We start from the raw sequence: 16,678 nt of genomic DNA on the forward strand, positions 1-16,678 counted from the left end.
CCTCTAAATTATCTGGACATTTAATAAGAATAGATTTCCTCTCATTGCAATTTAGATTCCTGATAATGTGGTTTGCCTTAACAATACAGTGGCTCTATCACTTAAATTTTTTTCACTTCAAGCCCTCCAGGGTTTGGCACAAATCTGATGTTTTCCCATGAGCCTTCTCTAAAGGGACAACCACTTAAACCACAAGGAAAACAACTGGCCAAATTCATTTCCCCATACCAACTATTAATGTCTGGAGTTGGAAGCTAGCCGGGACTGCATCTACCTCTCAAACCAAAGGCAGACATCAGTCCATCTAGTGATCGCTCCTTCAGTGCTTAACTCAACCCTAGAAATGGGCTCCCTAAACCATGCTACTCACAGAGTGCTCTGCGGGCCAGAAGTAGTGGCTTCACCCGGGAGCTTAGGAGAGCTATGAGTGCTCAGTCCCCACCCCACACCTACTGAATCAGAGAAGTAAGGGTAGTTCTTACACACAGTGAAGTTTGAGAAACCTGCCCTAGACTGCACTGAAAGTCACTGTTCCTCCTTAAACTTGTTTTGACCTCTCTTTGGGAGCAGAAGCCAGCGACTAACTACAAACTTGGGATGCTAAGATGAGGAGAACAAAAAGTTTGGGGTGAAAGAGGCTCTCTCTCCAAAATCCCCTACTGAACTTCCGGAGTTTACCATGGCATTTGGGCCACCCAGTGGGAGGCACTGTCACTTCTCTACATGCCAACATATAGCACATGGACTGAAACAAGCTTTGACCAGTCTCACTGGTGAACCCCAGACCCAGCAGGCTCAATTAAATAAAGACTTCCCAAGTATCCTCATGCCATAGCAAAGTTACTGAGACATTTCATACGGAAGTCTACAGAAGCCACTTAAAGTCTTTGTGGGAAATCCTTCCACAATTTGTCTTCTCAAGAGAGGGGGTTATAAGAGTTCCCAGAGGATGACCTCAACCACCAGAGTCAATAAATATTGCCGACTGGAGGGCTCCTCTGCCCTGCCATGGCATGAAAATGGTAAGAGGAATTACAGGCTCTCAAGGGTCTCTGCAATCTAGCCTCACCCTCCTTCTCCAATCCCAGCAGCCCCTCCACACTCTTCCAAGTCCTGTATGCTCTAGCTAAATCACACAGACCCAGCCTCCTGGATATGACCTGGGCTTTCTTGCCTTCTGCTTTTGTTTACACCATTTCCTTCTGCTTGGAACTCCCTCTCCATCAAGCTCTACCTGCAAAAACACTGTCCCAGTGACCAAAGGGAAGCCCAGTCCCATCTCTCTGCTGACACCTTCCAGAACTAATCTCTTCCTCCTCTGACCTCTTACCCCACCTGTCATCTGTTGCACACTCCTGGTGCCTGTCAGGCCCTATTTTGGTAACTGCTTCCGTACAAGTGTTGTCCCCCAAATATCCTCTAGCTCTTGAAGAGCATTTCTACTTCCACTTAGCATAGGACCTTTCTTGCACATGGCAAGTACTCAGTAAAAGTCTGCTGAGTGAGTGAGTGAGTGGGTGGGTGAGTGACAGCAAATCCTTGGAGTCTCCTCTTGGGGAAATGACAGGAACCATGGTGACCAAATGCCTTTGAGTTGCATTTATTCCCACTGGCTGCATGGAGTCAGAACTCTTAATGGGGACATGCCAAGGACGGCTCTCTCCTGAGGAAGAGCAATAAACCTGTCCTGCCAGGCCCACACGGGGCCCGTTAAAGACAGTGGGGCTGACTAGAGACTCTAAACTGCTCTGAGATGTCAAAAGGGTGACCTGTAAGCTCAGTGTTAGTGAGACCAAGACCTCAAGGGGGATCCGACCTTGAGGGTTAGTCCATCAAATAGGCAAAAAATTTTAAATGATAATATTTGGTATTGGCAAGTAAATAGTCTCTCCCACATAGTTCTGATAGAAATGTAATTCTGGAAAGCAGTTTGTTGGCACAAATCCAAAGATCATCTCCTTCCACCATACAATCCTACTTTTAGTATTCTATCTTAAGAAATTATCAGAGATGCAGAGAAAGACTTATACGTAAGGATTTTCTTAGTATGTTCAATGCTACCTTATTTACAATACAGGAAAGTTGGAAACAACATCAATGACCAACAATAGGAAAACCACTGGATAAATTAAGGTACATACTTAGGATGAAATATTACATTGCCTTTAAAATTATAGCTTTGAAGAATTTGTTATGAGGAGATGATTGTGACAAAAATGTCAAATAAAAAAACATACAAAGATATACCATATGATCCCCAAATTTTTAAAGATAGATAGATAGATATAGAGATAGAGATATCCAAATTAAACAGTGATTATCTCTGGAAAAGAAAACACTAAGTGTGTTTTTATATTTTTCTAAATTTCCCACAATGAGTTTGTGTAATTTTATAATCAGAACACAGTTCTTTAATACCTTTAACAATAAAGGGCAACAATTCCAGGGTGGTCTCAGATTAACTTGTAGAGCCTGAAGTCTTAGAACAAAGCATGCAAGGAAGTTATGTATTTGTTTTTGGGGTTGTAGAAAAAGACATGAAAATATCATTGAATGCTAATTGAAAATTATGTTTTATATGACATAAAATAGAAAATAGGAAATATATGGGAAAGCCTATTACTTGCCAACACTCAGTCATCTGATGTTAGAGCAGGGATTACCTTGGAAATAATTAAGGTCAACCCTATTCTTTCAAGTGAAAACAAAATTAAAGCCCAGAGGAAGAAAGTGATTCAAGTTTACACATTCATTTTTTCTTTACTTCCGCACCCTTAGCAAAGTAAGATAGTATGTGAACACTCAGGACCACGAGCTGAAGAGTCAAGAATTGCCTAAAGCAACAGACACTGGTTCTGTGTGTGTTTCTAGCTTTACCATCAGAGGTAGCCACTGGATTGAAAAAAGAGTGCCCTGTATATGCCTTGAAAGCACAGTTAAACGGTGTGCCTGCCCCCCACCCCACCTTCTTCCCCTCCTATTAAGCACACTGAGAGGCTTCCCACCCAGTTTTAATCTTGGTCCAGTGGTTAGGACTCTGCGCTCTCACTGCCGAGGGCCCAGGTTCAATCCCTGGTAGGGGAACTAAGATCCCACAAGCCATGCAGTGCGGCCAAAGAAAAAAAATTCTTGGCTCTGCCAGGACAAATTATGTGACCTTGAACAGGTCATATTACTACCCTGAGCCTCAGTTTTCTCCACTATAAACTGAGGATAAGAATCCTTCTTAGCCTATTTCACAAGGGTGTTCTCTGGCTTAAATGAAGTGACACATGAGAAATCTTTAGGAAAGTTTTACCCCACAAAGCCATACTCTTCAGAAGAAATATTAATGATGCTTTTACATAGCCCATGTTTTGATGGAGTTCCCTGAATTTCCTTAGACAGAGTGGTCATTTTCTCTTGGAGGGAGCAAGATCTTCATAGCTCAAATGGAAAATGCACTCAGCTAATTTCGGGGAATCACTTTCTTTGTTAATGGATCATATAACACCCAGAATGTCCAGAGCTCTGGAGATGGCTTCCTGTTCTCAGCTTCTGTCTTTCCTTTAAGGAATGCTACCAGGATATCTCAGGGCCTCCTCTCCACTACTCTGGGCTGTGCTGGATGCCTCCCTTGAGATATCCTCAGACAGTGGTTCTCAAACTTTGGCATGCACCACAATCTAGACTCAAAATACAGGATGTCCACTTAAATCTGAATTTCAGATAAAAGAATACATTTTTTAGTAAAAGTATGTGCCAGTATTGCGTGATACATACTTATACTAAAAAATCATTCACTGTCTGAAATTCAGAGTTAACTGGCCAGCCAGTATTTTTATTTGCTAAATCTGGCAACCCTAGTCAGAATCACCTGGAAGATTTGCTAAACCACAGATGGCTAAGCCCCATTCCCTCAAGTTTCTGATACACTGGTCGAGGTTGGGGTTGGAAATTTTGCATTTCTAACAAGAACCCAAGTTTGTTTTTTGTTTTTTTTTGCTGCTGCTGCTGCGGATACCACACTTTGAGAGCTCCGTCCTAGGAGAATAAGAAAGGGAGAGAGGATGACTAACTTACAGTGCCTCCTTGGAGGCCAAGTGTTGGGCCAGGCACTTCATTCACCTTATCTGATCATGCTCACAACAGTCTGTGAAGTGCATATTGTTCTCATCTTCATTTTACAGGTAAGCAGTCTGAGGACAAGAGCAGTGACGTGATTTGCCCAAGGTCCCACAGCCCAATGTGACTTCTGTCCAAGGGACAGAAGAAGAGGCCAGAGCACCACACTGTCTTTCCCCCTTCCTCCCCAGACATTCCCTTCTGAACTTCCCTGAAGGGGCACAATGCAGTCAGACCCCCCAGCCCACCTCATTGACTCATTGTAAGTTCAGGAACAGCATGTGTGTGTCTGCATCACACTTGTATTTCGATACTTCCCTCATCCTCTGGGGAACTGGTCTTTAATCTAAATTAACATCTTGGGGCAGGTGGTGGTGGTGGGATGAATTGGGAGATTGGGATTGACATATATAGACCAGTATGTATAAAATAGATAACTAATAAGAACATGCTGTATAAAAAAATAAAATAGAATAAAATTCAAAAAAATAAAATAAAATAAAATAATTTTAAAGACTCCAAAGAGTTTATGAGGATTATATCTATCTATATTTATATTGGAGATATAAAATGAGAAATTGAAAGAATATGTATTTGTGAAATCATTTAAAATAACAATAATAGACTTATTATATGTTAACAAAAAATAACATGTATTAATAAAAAGTGACTCTATTTTCCAAACTAAAAATAAATAAATTGATTAATTAATTAATTAACATCTTGGTTCCCTTAGTAAGGAATCTTTTCACAGGGGAAGTTTGAAAAGGTTTAATCTTTGACCCTTGCCATCCTGTAGGGATGACATTTCCTGGATTGGGACAGAAGAGAAGGTGGGGCTTACATATTCAGGCTATTTAATTTTGGAGACTCGTAAATATTTAGACACAGGCGTTCTCCAGAGTCATCATAATCTCTGTTTACCCTATGTCAGCTCATAATGGACAATGGTGGCCTTTCACTTATTTTCTTCATGAACTCTCTCTTTGCCCCAACAACCAAAGGGGCGTGAAATCAGGAAACCACTGCCAAAGCTGGCATCTTCCCACAGGCTGTTGGCACAAAAGGGGGGGTGAGTTCTTCTGTTGGCATTTATAGGTCAAGGAGGCTGAAGACCAACCCTCTCACCAGCTCAGACGGGCTCATCCTTGGGATCATCAACAACTCAGGGTCGCTCACCTGAAGGACCTGATCAATATGCATGGTCTCTCCCCTATGCTGGTCCTCTCAGTTCCCAAGTATCCCAAGCTCCTCCTCACCTCAGGCCTTTGACAATTCTGTTCCTTCTGCTTGGATCGCTCTTCCCCCAGTCTTCACATGGCTGCCTCCTCATCTTTCAGAGCTCAACCTAAATGCCCAATCCTCAGAAAGGCCTTCCCTGATCCTCTTATGTACATAAAGATTCAAACACATTTCCTTCTTAACCCTCACCACTATTTGTAATTTCAGATACATTTTGTAAGAATGTGTGTCACACACACACACACACACACACACACACACACACACACACAAATATATGCCAGCACCTAACACAGAATGTGGCACATAGAAGGTAATCAATATGTAAATGTAGAATGAAATAATAGCAATGCATATATGGATAAATGATTGAATTCACACTTTAAGAAGGAGCATCTGGGGACTTCCCTGGTGGCCCAGTGGCTAAGGCTCCACACCCCCAATGCAGGAGGCCTGGGTTAGATCCCTTGTCAGGGAACTAGATCCCACATGCTGCAACTAAGAGTTCGCGTGCTGCAACTAAAGATCCCGCATGCCTCAATGAAGATCCCGCCTGCAGCAGTGAAGATCCCGCGTGCCGCAACTAAGACCTGGAGCAGCTAAATAAATAAATAAATAAAAAGAAGGAGGATCTGGAGATGAGATACAATAATAAGGACAATTATGATGATGATGATAAGAATGTCCAACTTGGGTAGTACTAACTGTATACTATTCTAAGAGATTTACATGTATTAACTACTTTAATCCTCAAAACAACCCTGTGAGGTAGGTGCTATGACCTCTATTTTGAAGTTGAGGTAACTGAGTCAGGAGAGGGTAAGTAACTCAGCCAAGGCCACAGAGATAGGAATGGATGGAACTGGGGTTAAGACCAAGGCAGCCTGGATCCAGAGCCTGTGCTCTTAACCCCAACTCCAAATCACCTCCCTTGCATACAGTTCATCCAAAACAAACATATAGCTGTAGCCAACTCAAAATGTGCCATGCCACTAGTAGACAGGGAAAGCCCAGACACATTTCTAACATGAACAATCCAAAGACTTCATCATGGCTGATAGTTTCAGCACTCTTCTGACCTCAACCAACTAGAGATACTGATTATAACTTACTTTTCCCTTTCTCTGTTGGCAGAAGTGCTAGTGTGTTAGAGAATGCTGGGAAGACAGCCAGAGGGAAAGGAGAAGCCAGGAGCTTAGGTACAAACTAGATGACAGGAACTTGGCTACACACAGTCAACTGAGGCCGCGGAACACAAAGGATGCATGGAATGGTGAGTGCCTGTGCGTGAATCAGAGAAACTCCTCAAAGGAAACCAAGCCTTGAAGAATTGGAGGGAAATGGGTCCACCAAAGAGAGAGAGGGAAGGATGAGGGGGAAAGAGCAAGAGGAGGAGGAAAGCAGAGGGGAGGAAGAGGAGGAGAAGGAAGAGAAGAAAGAGGAGGAGGAATAGAAAGAACTGGTCCTTCGAGAGTAAGGCAGTCACTGGCATGCTAAGCAAAAAACTCTCACCACAAAGGAGACACAGATATATGGGAACTGACAAGGTTTGCAAAATCTTGACTTAAACTGAGAGAAACCAAATGTTTGAGATAGTGAGGAAGCATGGCCACACCAGACTTTACCAAGGAGTCCAATCTGGGCTGAAATCAGGCACCCTGATTAGGGCCAGGCTTGGTTTTCCAGTTTTACTACCATAAGCCAAGAAAAAAAAAAACTTAAAGGAAAAAAATGTTCTGTGTACATAGGAACAGAAATGTGGAGCACTGCTGGAAGCAGCCTTTCACTTGGACTCAGCACCCTCCTAACCTCCTGAATTCTTTCCACCACCTACACAGTGTAGTCACTGCACCAGAGAGCAGAATGCAGGCTGAAGGCTCAGGTGACATCAACAAAGGGATCCAGTATGAGGGTCTGGGGACATATCCCTCTTATCCCTCTTATTCCTTTAATTCAGCACATACTAGATGCAAGGCCCTGGACTAGGTGGTGGAAGAGATGTTAAAAAAAAAAAAAAAAAAGATTAAGAAAAACACAGGTTCAACCTTGGGACAAATGAAAGCACACACAGCTACATGCAATCAGAGCAGGAAGACAGGGCCACCTGGACTTGGCAGTCACTTCCACCCGGGCTTATGAAGGTCAAGTACTTGTCTGTCTCCCATCTCACATCTTCCCAACCCTTGCTCCCTTGGTGAGCTCTCTGCCTCTCCTATGTCTATTCGCCTTGTTCCTGCTCTTCCTTTCTCATTCATGAGTTCTCACCTAGGTCTTAGGCCTGCCAGGCTGTTCCAGGCCTCCCAGTGGCCACTCCAGTAGCATCCTAAGTGACTGAACTTTGAGCTGATCATTAGGTTTTAGAGACTTAATCAGATACATTTTACTCAAAAGAGTCTAAGAAGTATGAGAAGCTGTCCTCTTTCCTCAGAGAAAATTTCCATCAGGGTCTCTGGTCAAACCTAAATGAAAGATTGTCTTGGTTTTCAGATAAACCTGTAGACTGTACCTATAGATCTCATAAATTTCCATCTCAAAGGATAAAGAAAAAGAGACCTGAGTAACCAGAAGAACAGGAAGAACCCTAGCTCTACTGTTATCTTGTGTGAACTTGGTCAACCCATGGGGTTAATCGTCATTCTTGCTGGATCACTGAGGATTCAATCAGATAGATGATTGAAAAAAGAACAAGAGCTAAACCTGAGAGTTTGTGTGCCAGGTTCTGTTCTGAGACTGAGTGTGCATCCTCAAAACAACCTCAAGTAAGTACTGTTATCTCTGTTATAAGAAAACAAATGTAAGGCACACAGATGTTTAGTAACTCAAACAGGGTCACACAGCTAGTAAGGGGCAGAGGCTGCATTTGAACACAAGCAGCCTGGCCCAGACCTGAACAAGAGGTCAACAAACTAGAGTCTACGGGCCCAATCTGGCCATCCTCCTGTTTGTATAAATAGAGTTTTACTGGAACACAGCCATGCCCATCTATCTATGTATTGTCCATGGCTGCTTTCACGCTACAGCAGCAGAGTTTAGTAGTTGTGACAGAGATATTTACTTTGTGGGCCTCTGCAAAGAAAGTTTGTCAACCCGTGACCTAAACCACTGTGATATACTCCTCTCTGATGATTCTTTAATAGTAAAGGAAGGAAAGAAACTGTGGCTATTGAGAGACACACAGCCATCACATTTCCACTGGCAATGGACTGGCTCGCATGTACACACCCATTTCCCCCATGCTTGTTCCTTCCTCTGTGGTGTGAAATCTCAGCATTTTAGTCCTGGAAGAGGCTTTGAGATCTCAGTCTTACTGTTTCCCACACTGAGAAGACTCTCTGAGACTCAGAGAGGCTGATGATTTGCCTGACGTCACAAATCTAGGACAAAGCAAGTCCTCTGGCTCCTTGTGAGGTCCCCACTCCCTTTAGAATACTTACTTCTGAAGCGTTTGAAAATGCCTTGGGGGTTGTTGAAGGCTTGGCTCAGCCCTATTGTACTCGCTGCTCCCGTGGACCTGGCTCTGCCAGCGGTCCTGGCTGGTGTGACCAAACTCTCTTCCAAAACAAAAGTTCTCCGTGGGGCTGTGTACCTGGGGCTCTATCTCTCTAAGTAATTTCTGCTGCCACTAGCCAAGGCATGGAGAATTTCCCCTTCAAAGCTCACTTTCCTGCTTTCACGTCTCCCACATCTTCAAAGAATCATTACAGCACAGCACCCAGGCAGTTGTTCATCAAAGGCACCAAACCATGGTGTCAGCCCACAGTTACATAAGGTTTCATTTCACTCACAAGGTTTCATGTTTCTCAGTTGGCTTGGCTTGCCTCAATGTGACTCAGGTTTCTGGGGCCCTCCCTGCCTGGCCCTCTTTGTGAGTTGACCTTCCTTTACCCAGCCCTGGAGTCCTTGCTCCTCCTCCCAATGGTCCCTCACTTTTATCCCTAGGCCAAGCACAAACTATTTCTCCCTCCTGGCCTCATTAACTTTTTAGGAACGGGGTCCTTTTCCAAAGTGCCTGGATCTCCACCTGTTACAGGTCACAACTGCCGCATTCAAAGTCACTGAAGCCCCCAGGAATGCCCCCCAACTGGCGTCTCCTTTATCCAATCTTCTTTCAGATTTTATGAGCTCTGATTTCCACCTGCTTTTCTCATGGGTGACTATCCAAGCCCTCGGGGCCTCAGGTGTATCAATCCAAGGTCAATACAAGTCCTTTCCTCCTAAAAATCCCCTGGGACTATCTTTCTGAAGTTTCTCTGGTTGCTCACGCATCCTACAGTACAAAGCAACAGGGCTAAAGGCAGATGAAGGAGGCAAAGTGTCCCCTTGGAGGCTGAGAGAAATGTCAGCTCCAAGAGCCTGTGGCCCCTGTGATGTCCTCCTTGGGCCAGCACATTTGAGGACAGATATTCTGGTTATAAACTTGTAGACCGATGACAGGCTTAAACTGACTTTGTATTTTAATCCAAAGGGAAATTTAGAAGCATAGTTTTGTGAATTCCCTGGCAGTCCAGTGGTTACGACTCTGTGCTTCCACTGCAGGGGACACGGGTTCTATCCCTGGTCAGGGAACTACGATCCTGCATGTCCCGCGGCCAAAAAAAAAAAAAGAAAGAAAGAAAATACAGAATGTCTTGGCAGGCCCCAATTATCTGCACTACCTATTCAGGTATTTTTCTCTGAATGCCCACCCAGAAGGATCCCCTCCAGCCTGGCCAACATCAGCACAATGGCCTGAGCGAGGACAAGGACGGCTGGGAGAGGCACGCATCCACCCAAGAGAAGTCCCCAAACCTCTCCTCCCCACCAGGGTGTGGGTCCCTCAAATGTCCCTAAAACCTTGTGGGGGTGCCCCATATTTTCCACGCACGTGCCTCTCCTTTGCACCCAGAAGTGCAATTGAACTGGTCAAACCACACGTTCCAATTTGGGGACTGCAGAAGGCAGCCGTATCCATTTAAAAAAAAAAGAAAGAAATATATTCTTTCTGAAATATAGTTTTTTGTTTTTTTGTTTTTTTTGTTTTTTGGTTTTTTGGGTTTTTTTGCGGTACACGGGCCTCTCACCGTTGGGGCCTCTCCCCCTGTGGAGCACAGGCTCCAGACGCACAGGCCCAGCGGCCATGGCTCACGGGCCCAGCCGCTCCGCGGCATGCGGGATCCTCCCGGACCGGGGCACGAACCCGTGTCCCCCACATCGGCAGGCGGACTCCCAACCACTGCGCCACCAGGGAAGCCCTGAAATATAGTTTTGATGCAGTTTAAACTATTTTTCAATTTTGGAGAGAAAGTAGTTTGATTTGCATTTTCTTGCATACCTTGTTGTTCTTTCAAGTGTGTACTACAATAGTTTTTAAATCATTTTAAATTTTAGAATGGAAATCATCATGCTTATTTTTCTTCTAAATTAGCAGTTTTTAAATTTTGTAAGTCAGCAGAACCTTGCCCTCAAACAAAATCTTAGCAGATTCCCCTCAAATAAAATAAATAAAAGACGGGTTGCTGGGAAGGAGAGTGAGAGCAGCCCCTGAGGCATTTCAACAGCGTCTAAGAGTTGTAGTGAACATATTTTTAAAGACTGCTACCGGGGAGGGGGACGGGTAAGCTGGGACGAAGTGAGAAATAGCACTGACATATATACACTACCAAATGTAAAATAGATGGCTAGTGGGAAGCAGCTGCATAACACAGGGAGATCAGTTCAGTGCTTTGTGACCACCTAGAGGGGTGGGATAGGGAGGGTGGGAGGGAGATGCAAGAGGGAGGGGATATGAGGATATATGTATACATATAGCTGATTCACTTTGTTATACAGCAGAAACGAACACAACATTGTAAAGCAATTATACTCCAATAAAGATGTAAAAAAAATAAAAGATAAAAACTACTACCTTAGAATATAACCATACTTTACTGAATCAAAAACACCAACTATTGTAAGACATACCACGGAGCACGAAGAAGAAAAAACATTGCCACTTAAAGTATGGCATGCCACTAACTGTCAGACACAGTCAATCTCAGAATTGTAAAAATGCGGTCAATGTGTAGCTGGAATTGATGACTTACAGTAGTATAAATAAATTACATACAAATCGTGTTCATATACTCACACAATGTGAAAGTTAAATTTAAGTGATGTGGTAGCAATATCTTCACATAAATGCTAGCTTCCATTTACTGGGCACCAGACAAGTGCCAGCTGGGGCGTTGCCCTGACACTTCTTTTTTTTTAACATCTTTATTGGAGTATACATCTTTATTGGAGTATACTCATGACTCAGATACATGGGCAGGTTTATGAACCATTAACGTAATCTCGTGAAACCTTAGATGGAAACTGTTGTTGGAGGAAGAAAAGTCAAATTTCAACCTCATCAAGGAAGCAGGGACTTCTGCACAAAAGCGGAATGATGCCATGTTTCTCTGTTGGTTAGAATAATCTGAGACATGAGTAAGGAAAACAACACCCACCGGAAACCCCACATGAACCATTGAACCTTATCTGTTTTGGGTGGGGCTAATCCTCTCATCACCCAACTCTCAGCCCAGATCCAAACCCAGGTACCATCAGGAAGAAAGACATCTTCACTGGTTAAGATGTGATGTGTTCCCAGGCCTAGCCCAAAATGTATATCTCCTACAGGTGGTTCTGCCCCATGCCTCTGCCTTCTTGTTGGCTTCTCCAAGACCCAGAGATTGGAAGCTAAGGCCTTATCCCCAATAAATCAGCCCTAGAACGTTTACATGAAGAGATATGAGTTTCCTGTTAAAGAGGGAGGAAGGAAGAGAAAAGAGGTCAGGATGCAAACCAAGGCTGGATAAACAGCCTGGATGGCAGGCTTACTCTTGGGGGCATTGAAGCATTAGATGGGGTGGGGGTACACTGGTTTCCAAACAACTAAAGTAAACTTCAAGGTCCTATTCAGTTTTCTAATTCAGAAAATCTCAAGTCCACTGAGATTTCATACCAGTCTTGGCTGTGAAATCTGTACAGCAGCACTGTCCAATAGAACTTTCTAAAATGATGGAAATGTTCTAGATCTGCAGTGTCCAATATGGTGGCTACCATCTACATGTAGCTATTAAGCACTTGAAATATGGCTAGTGTGACTGAGGAAACAAATTATTTATCTTATTTTAATTTCAATTTAAAAAGCCAATGTGATTAGTGGCTACCATATTGGACAGTGCAGTTCTAGAGGAACTACTCCAACCTTGCCTTGAACTTTGTGATCAGAGCTGCCTATCCAACACCAGCTTTTAGGAAAGCACCAAAGTCCAAAGCATGAGAAGATAAAATGTGTCAGGAGAGACCATCATGAGGGACCCAACACAGAAGTCAGCATCTGCCCAGTATTCTTGGCCAAGGGTAAAGCAGAAATGACTTCAGGGATAACATTAGCAACTGTGAAGATGCCAAATATTAAAATCCATCCCCAAATAGGTGATCAAAGGCCAAGTGCAGGAAGTGGCATGATTTCCTCCTACATTCCCTCTGTTTCTGTGTATACGACAGTGACAGTCTCCACTTTCTTGCTTCTCTTCCTCCATAGCTGTCGCTCTCTTCTCATTGTATGTACACTTCATTACCCCTGCCCCTTTCACCAGTCAGTCCTGCTTGTATCTTACGCCCAAAGAATTTCACAATTTGGCCAATCTGGTCAACCAGTAGTTTCGATGAGAACTCTGCATTGAAATAATCATTGGGCTGACTGATAACCCAGCAGAGCCCTGTGCTGTTAGGATGGAAGGGCCCTTCCAGTCTCTTTTCCACCCATGCACACGTCCTTTGATTGGGATACTTCTGCCTATGTGCAAGTGTCAGGGAAAACACCTCACGTTTATACAAAATACAAAATCCACCAAGAGATGAGGAAAACTGTAACTGGGGACAGTAGGGGGCTCCTTCTCCAGCCACTCTACAAATGTTTATTGAGGGCCTCCTGTGTATCAGGCACTGTGTTAGGCTCCTGAGGTAGGAGAGATAAAGTCTCTCCTCTGTGGGCCTTAAAGTAGCAAAAAGGTAGCAAAAGAGCTACTATTTATTGAGTTTCCACCCCACAAGCAGTCTCCACTTCTCATCATACTCCTGGAAGGTAAATATTACCAACTTCCATTTTATAGAAAGAGAAGTGGAATCTCAGACTTGCCCAAGATCACCTCGGACTGTGTGCTCTTTTTGCTTCTCCACGCTGTCCTCCTTGTGAAGTCTTTCCTCTGTTTATCCCTTGAAAAACTTCCCAGTGTTATTTATTTAAAGGCTATTCCCTTACTGCAAGAGATTAAGGGTGCCCAGAGACCTGGAAAGCAGATGACCCATTGTCAGGGATCTAAGGCAAGAAGAAAGAATAACCATCACCCAAAGCCAACAAGAAAATGGCCTCCTATGGGGAATATCGTGGTTCAGCAAATAGTATTTCAGAGAAAACTTACCGGCCACCATACCATACTTCGTCCTGCCAGGAAGAAGCCTCCAACAGTCCCACGATTAGTGGAAAACATGGCCTGGGGAGGAAGTGTCAAAAATTTAATAGAAAACTAGAACGGAGTAACCTTGCCAGCCAAGAGGATCACCCCCATCCCCCATATACTTGCACTTTCTTCAACCCACTTCACTTTCTGAAACACTTCCACATTCCTTACTTCCTTGAAGCTCAGAAGACGGAGGCAGGAACCTATATTTGATAGACAATTAACACAGATTTGTTGAGCCCCCTGTGCCCTAGGCAGTGCCAAGGAGAGCATGGCTCAGATCTTTCTGGACTCCTGGCAGGGAGCCTTCCATAGGTCATAGTCTTAGGGCCTCTGTAGTGGTTTTTCTGGGAATAGCAAGGGGACCAACAGCCCCAAGGAGCGAGGAGGTAGCTAGGGCTGAAACAAAAAAAAGTTCCAAGGAATCAGGCTCTGAAAGTTGGTCAGGGAAAGACCATTCTGAAGGTCATTCTGAAGACTCCTAGAGTCCATAAGGAGCTTTCAGATACATCTCTGCAGATCCTCACAGCCACGTGGGGTGTCATAAGAACAGGTAAGATTGTACCCATTGCACATTTGAATAAACTGAGACTGAGTGGGGTTACCAACATCTCAAGGCTGGCATGTGTCACAGCCAGTGCTAAACCTGAGAACCCTGGCTCCTGGCTGGACTTTCCACCATGTCTGGGAAGCTGAGAGTACTGAGCAAGAATCAGCCACACAGATTCCTTGTGACACTTTAGGCTTTCAGTCACATCTGGTTTCTACAATTATTTTTTCTTTTTAAAAATCAACACTTCCTTTTATCTCTAAAAAAACCTCTTGGCCATGAAGGGGTTAATGCCCACCCTCCTCTGCTCTAAGTCAAATGACTTCAACCACCTGCTAGCACCTCAGCCTCCTGGCCTGCGGTCCCCCATGAAAGCCTTTGAGAGTGACTGGAATATGTTCACACTTAAAAATACCTCTCTTCCAGTTGCTAGGTGTGCCGGCGTCTGTCACAAGTGAAATTTCCAAGTTCAAGACTGCTAAGAACAAGTTTCTCTGGTTTGGTGTGTCCCCATAGTCCCAAAAAGGAGCCACACACATTTCCCTCTCCCCAGCACCAGGCCACCCTCCAGTCTTCCTCCTCCTCCTCCTCTTCCTGGGCCCAGCTTTTCAGCTCTCACTCACTCCAGCCCCTAGATCCCAGGGCACAAGACCTCTCCCAGGTGGGGGACGCAGGGCAGCCCCTCTGCCTTGGGCTGCCCCAAAGCACCTGCAGCTGGCAGAGGCTGGTGTCCTTCCGGATCTACCCTGCTTCTTTCCCCTCTGAAACTGGATGACTAAGAGGCAGGACAGTAATCACCTTCCTGGGGCTCATTTCCCAAGCCCTGGGATCCTTCCTGCAGCTACCAGCTGGTCCTCTCCTGCCCCTCACACCCCCAGCCCCCAGCCTCTCCAATCTCTCACTCTCCTTCTCTGCTCACAGAGCCGGGGTGGGGGAGCCTCCTCAGGCACTGGCCAGCACCCCCATTTCTGCTCACCCTTGCTTGGCCCTTCACCTCACACAGTGCCCCCTGAACTCCTCTCAAACATTTCCAAATCATTTCCACTCCGCTCCACACACCCTTCAGCCCACCTTCCCCTCCTTGCAGTTCACCAAGGCGGTGGCTCCTCCGTGTGCCCCCTCCTCCCTCCCCTTGGCCCTTGCCCCCTCAGCCCGCGTTTCAGGACCCCTACATACCCACAGCCCGACAGCCATCACCACCACGAAGTAGACAACGATGACAGAGATGTCGGCCGCATTGCGGATGCGCTCGTAGGCCTTGAGGGGCTCGGCAGTGGCAGTGGTCGCGGGGCTCCAGGTGCTACTGTCCATGACGGCGGCCGCAATGCGTCCCTCCAGGCCAGGCCGCTCGCTCCTTATATGGTCTCCGGGTTAATGATCAGTCCCGGGGAGGGGACCCGTGAAGTCTGGCAGCAGTGCTGTCTTGCAGGAGCCCCAGCGCTGCGCCGTCGGGGAGCAGCTCTGAGTGCACAACGAGGAGGAGCTGGTAGAGCTTTGGCGGGGAGGTGGGCGGGTAGATAAGCACTCTCCCTCAAGGTGGGTGGGGCCGGCCAGGGGGTGGTGCCCTCCTAGCACAAAGGCCCACTGTGCACCCGCACCCGCACCGGGCACAGGGCAGCCTCGCCTGGGCTGCTGTGTGGCAACACCCAGGCCAGGGCTCCAGCGGCTCCATTGAGGAGCCAGGCTTCCTGGTGCTGGGGGCCTAGAAGCTTCAGATCACCTGCCACCTGCTGTTGGACCAGTCTTGTGTTCTCTGTGGACCTGGCTTCTCCATGTGTAAAATGAGTGCGGTACTGTTCCAGGAATCAGCCAAGTTCTTGGTCTCCATGGAGAACATTCTGGTGAGAACCAGAAGTTGCTGGATGTTGCTGGAAGAAAATTCAGCATGATGGCAGTATCTTGACCACTCACCCATCCACCTTTCTGCCTCTCCCTCTACAGCCTGCAGCACCCAGGGGCACTGCTACCCCAGCTATAAGGAAGAAGGAACTGAGACTGGGGAAAAGGATCCCCCTGGGAGCTATTTCCTTGCCCTGTGCCTCACCCAGTAATGTTATTTGGGGCCCTTCCAAGGCAGGTGGGAGGGAGGAAATATATTACAGAATCCCTTCCAAGGAACTCATCAAACCCTAGCCCTTTCTGGGGGCTCAGCCTACCCATCTGGAAACACATGTCTAATTTGGAAGTCAAGGCTCAGAACAGAGATGACTGTGAGAAGAGGCACAACTCACCAAAGGTCACACAGTGAGCCAGTGACAGAGGTGACCATGCATCCCAGACCAAGGCAGGCCTAGTTCAGAGGAGGGTTGGGATG

General features: G+C 45.6%; 1 protein-coding gene across 2 annotated transcripts in view; it reads right to left on the reverse strand.

The window, feature by feature from the left end:
* Positions 1-15,686, reverse strand: part of SLC5A1 (solute carrier family 5 member 1) — a 53,108-nt gene extending 37,422 nt beyond the window's left edge. The window contains exons 1-2 of one of the 2 annotated variants that reach the window (XM_032603555.1): positions 15,541-15,686; positions 13,776-13,847 (exon numbers count right to left, since the gene is read on the reverse strand). In XM_032603555.1, the coding sequence (XP_032459446.1) occupies positions 13,776-13,847; positions 15,541-15,675 (207 nt within the window). In that variant the 5' untranslated portion in view covers positions 15,676-15,686. Of the gene's footprint in view, positions 1-13,775; positions 13,848-13,933; positions 14,001-15,540 lie in introns of those variants that run through there. The other variant, XM_032603557.1, reaches the window with a different exon arrangement.
* Between the last annotated feature and the right edge of the window lie 992 nt (positions 15,687-16,678).

The sequence above is a fragment of the Phocoena sinus genome, chromosome 14, assembly GCF_008692025.1.
Source record: "Phocoena sinus isolate mPhoSin1 chromosome 14, mPhoSin1.pri, whole genome shotgun sequence".
Classification (NCBI taxonomy): Eukaryota; Metazoa; Chordata; class Mammalia; order Artiodactyla; family Phocoenidae; genus Phocoena; species Phocoena sinus.